The following is a 4,131-nucleotide window of genomic DNA, read 5'->3' on the forward strand; positions in this document are numbered from 1 at the left end:
TATCTGTAATTCCTTCCTAATCACCAAAGATAAATAAATGCTCTATAAGGTGTAGTAGTAAGGCATTGTACATCTCATCCTAATATATAAGTTCAAGTGAGTGATTCTATAGCTTTCAAAGCAAGGCCTGTAAGCCATTGTTTGTTTCTTCCTCCATAAGTGTATAGCAGTCCCACATAGAAATTATTTTATTGTTCTATTGTTTTATTTTTTTTTGTGAAGAAAACATTAACTGTGATACAAATATTAAATGAGTGACATAAATGAAAACAAAGCCAAAATAAGCTAAAATGCACACTATGTTTTTAGATTCATGAGAATACAAACTTTGCTCCCAAATTGTACCTTTATCTATCACCTCAAGACTTTTTTGTCATGTATTCTCCATGAATTCCATCTATTCCTTGACACATTCCCCCTTCATTGTATTATGTTTTGTCATTATTTATGATTTCTACTAAAGTAGAATGACTGTGTAATATGAAGCATGAATTTGAAATTAATTTTTGAGGTTTTTTTAAGCTTAATTTGAAAGTAGACCAGTTTATATACTAATAAATTACATGTGCTTGGAAATATTCCCAGGGACTGAGACCCAGTGGATGGTAATGACAGCATATGCAATAATAAACTCTTGTTACCTCCAAAAATGAGTAGTTTTATCTAAGATGCATGTTGAGAATGTTTCTCACCTCTACATTTGGCTTTTAAATAATTTGATAGAATGCTGGTTGGTACAGATAGAAAAACTGGGAGCTGGGAATGATATTCATTTCCTCTACCTTTAGCCTGTTGGTCCATGAAAGGTCTAGAGCCATTTTAGTGTTCTTATGTTCTTAGGATGACTATCCAGGGATGTCTTTATGGCACAGGAAAGATGTGCACTCTGAAGCATCAGCTGGGGCCCAGATGAGTTAATGTTGGGCACCTTAAGCAGCACTACATAGGTGCGTTCAAGTACCTAAACCAATCCTGGATTTTCTTTAGTTTTGTGATACCTACACCCGCTAAAATAATCATGGTGTCTTCCATATCCCCCATCATTGCTGTTGCTCAATTTCCATGGCAAAACTGTGACCTGTGCTCCTCGTCTCTTAGTTATACTCTAGTGCCACTTTCCTAATACTCTCAATGTCATTCCATGTTCTTTATTCCTTGGCTTGAAAGAAACTGAGATTTTTAATGGAATATCAGCGTGGCTTGTTTAGTTGATTAACCGTATCAACTGACTACTGTTACGTAACATGGAAACATGTGAGCTCTAATTGCCCCTTGCTTGGACTGAAGAACAGACTTTTTTTATGAAACATAGGCAATCAATACCATTAAGAACTCTAGCTGACAATAAAATTCACTTGAAATGGGAAAATGTACTAAAAAATTACTAAGAAAGTGAGTAAAAAGAAAAAAAAATAGGAGGAATCACATCAGACCATTTCTTAGAAATCCAACAAAAAAAAAAACCCTGTAAATTATGGGCAGCACCCTCTAGGGGATGAGTGTCTTTTGTTTCTATTTAGTACCTTGTTAGTCTGACTAGGTCATTTCTTTTGAACTAATAGTATCTATTCTATACATAACAGAAACATTAAAAATAATAACAGTTTCAAACTCTATAGCTTACAGGACTAGTCTATAGCATTTAATTCTATAAAGCTAAAATAGGTAGAGTACAGATAAATAGTGGCATATAGGCTCTTCATATCACTTAAGAATTTGATAATCCTAGATTTTAATGAGAATTTTGGGGTGCAATGCAACTAACCTAACCCTATAACAAGCAGGGAGCATAATGTCATAATTTACATAATGTCACACATTGCATCCAAAGATAGACATCAAAAGACAACATTAAATGGCTATAGTTTAATATTAAGCAACACCCAGAAGAGCTTCCAGACACAGGATTGTAGTCCTCCTTTCTGTTAAATTCTTAGAACAATCCTGAATTATGTATGTCATATATGTCATCATGTATGTCATGTATGCTACCCCCATGAAGAAGTTTCTTTGAAAATGTAGGCCTCTGGGTTTTTAAATTAAAGTTAGAGGAAATGAATGGCACTCACAGTTCCCATCTCCTAGTGAACCTTACATATTTTGTTTCTTTAGTCTCTTTTTAGACCTTATGCTTATGCAAAGAAATAGAAGGATATTCATGCACTTACTTCCTAGTAACAGTACTCCAATTATTATTAAAACATGGGATTTCAGGAGAAAAAAATAATATAAGTACTTTTAGAAATATGTGAATTAGGCATCTGTATACGAAATAGTCATCATAGACTTCTTTAACAGTCAGTGGAGAGCAATAGGTAATTTCAGAGCAATGTTTATTTAATTATTTCAGATGTCTCATTTAGTGTGTTGAATTGCATATTAATTGTGCTGGTTTTCCCTAATAACTGTAAAGGCAGTCCAGCGTGAGTAGTTCAGATGGCCATTTCTACACTGTAAATGTATGCACTTATGAATCCAACCCTCTATGATTAAATGGGAGTTCCATACATAAACACCTCTATATTCTGTGTTACCTAGGGCCATGTTTCCCTTTTAATAAGCCTCACCAATGCTTTCTTGATCTCCATGTTCCTCAGGCTGTAAATAATTGGATTTAACATTGGGGTAAGAATATTATATAAGATAGAGATGATTTTGTCCTTCTGAGGGGAATGGAAAGAGTTTGGTTTCATGTACATGTAGATGGCACTTCCATAAAACAGAACTACAACCATCAAATGTGAGAGGCAAGTGGAGAAGGCCTTTTCTCTTCCCTTGGCAGAGTTTATCTTCAAAATTGCTACCAAAATGTCCATGTAGGAGAAAATAATGAAAGTGGTAGGCATCAACAGGGTGAAGAGACATCCCACTTGAGTGACCAGCTTGATCAGATATGTATCAGCACATGCCAGCTGCAGTACAGCAGGCATCTCACAGAAGAAGTGATCAATCACATTGGGACCACAGTAAGGCAGCCTCCACGTCAGGACAGTGTGCGCGATTGGCAGTACCAGGCCACTCGCCCATGAGAGTGAAGTTAATGCAACACACTTCCTGTTGCTCATGGTCATTGTGTAGTGGAGTGGGAGACATATGGCCACACGTCGGTCGTAGGCCATGACTGCCAGGAGGATGCATTCAGTAGTTGCCAGCACAAGAAACATGTACATTTGAATTGCACAGCCAGTTAATGAGATAGTTCTTCTCTGAGCTACAAAGCTAATGAGCAATGGAAGAAAAGTGCTGGAAGGGTAACATATATCTATGAGAGATAAATGCCTGAGGAAGTAGTACATTGGAATATGCAGATGAGGATCCAGGTGGATAAGACAGAAGATAAGTAAATTTCCTAGCAATGTTATAATGTAGATAAGGGTGAAGAAGCCAAGTATGAATCGCTGCAACTTTGGATCACCAGGCAGACCTAAGAGGATGAATTCTGTCAGTAGTGTTTGACTGTTGTTTCTGTTTGGAACCATGCTCTCTTCAGTGATCAGAATAAATAGCCTGTGATAGAGAGATAGGTAAGATATTAAACAGCCATGGTTGTCCTATGCATAGAATTTTCTTTCTCCTACATAATTTTGGACACAACATAGAGATAATCGGATTCCTATTAATTATAGAAGTGTATAGTGTAGATATCTGCATCTGAACTAATTGTCCAGACTTCACTTACACTCAACAGAAAGAATATGCTCGTATGAGTGATGTATCTTATCATAAGGACCAGAGGAATTGCTTCCTAGCTGAACTATTTCTTTGACCCTACTATGTACAGGAATGAGAAGTGTCACTCATCTCAGCTAACATTAGGCTCAGTCTACAACTGGGCAAGTCAATTCGGTGGTCTTCACCCCACCTATTACACAAAATGCAGTCACACATGCACTTCCAGAATGCAATCCGCCTGTCCTCTTTTGGATGAGAATGTTAGACTGTACAGTGAAGGTTATATATGAGCAGAAGTCAGTCTGTAATTCTTCTTTTGGATCACTCTCACTCTACCAAGCAAAACCAATATAATCATAGACTATAATTTCCAGAAAACTGGAGCTAGTCAAAATTGTTTTTCACTCAGTGGTAGATTTCCAAGCAAAAATGAAAAATAATACTGACATGAAATGTATT

General features: G+C 36.6%; 1 protein-coding gene across 1 annotated transcript; it reads right to left on the reverse strand.

Moving 5' to 3' along the window:
* Positions 1–2,534: 2,534 nt before the first annotated feature.
* On the reverse strand, positions 2,535–3,479 carry LOC104083091 (olfactory receptor 2A12-like). The gene has a single exon (XM_009586457.1). The coding sequence runs from the start codon at positions 3,477–3,479 to the stop codon at positions 2,535–2,537; it is 945 nt and encodes a 314-aa protein (XP_009584752.1).
* Positions 3,480–4,131: the final 652 nt, after the last annotated feature.

This window comes from Fulmarus glacialis, unplaced genomic scaffold (assembly GCF_000690835.1).
Source record: "Fulmarus glacialis isolate BGI_N327 unplaced genomic scaffold, ASM69083v1 scaffold6201, whole genome shotgun sequence".
Lineage (NCBI taxonomy): Eukaryota > Metazoa > Chordata > Aves > Procellariiformes > Procellariidae > Fulmarus > Fulmarus glacialis.

Coding starts and splice junctions, on each gene's coding strand:
- LOC104083091 (XM_009586457.1), bottom strand. CDS start 3,479: ATGGTTCCAAACAGAAACAACAGTCAAACACTACTGACAGAATTCATC.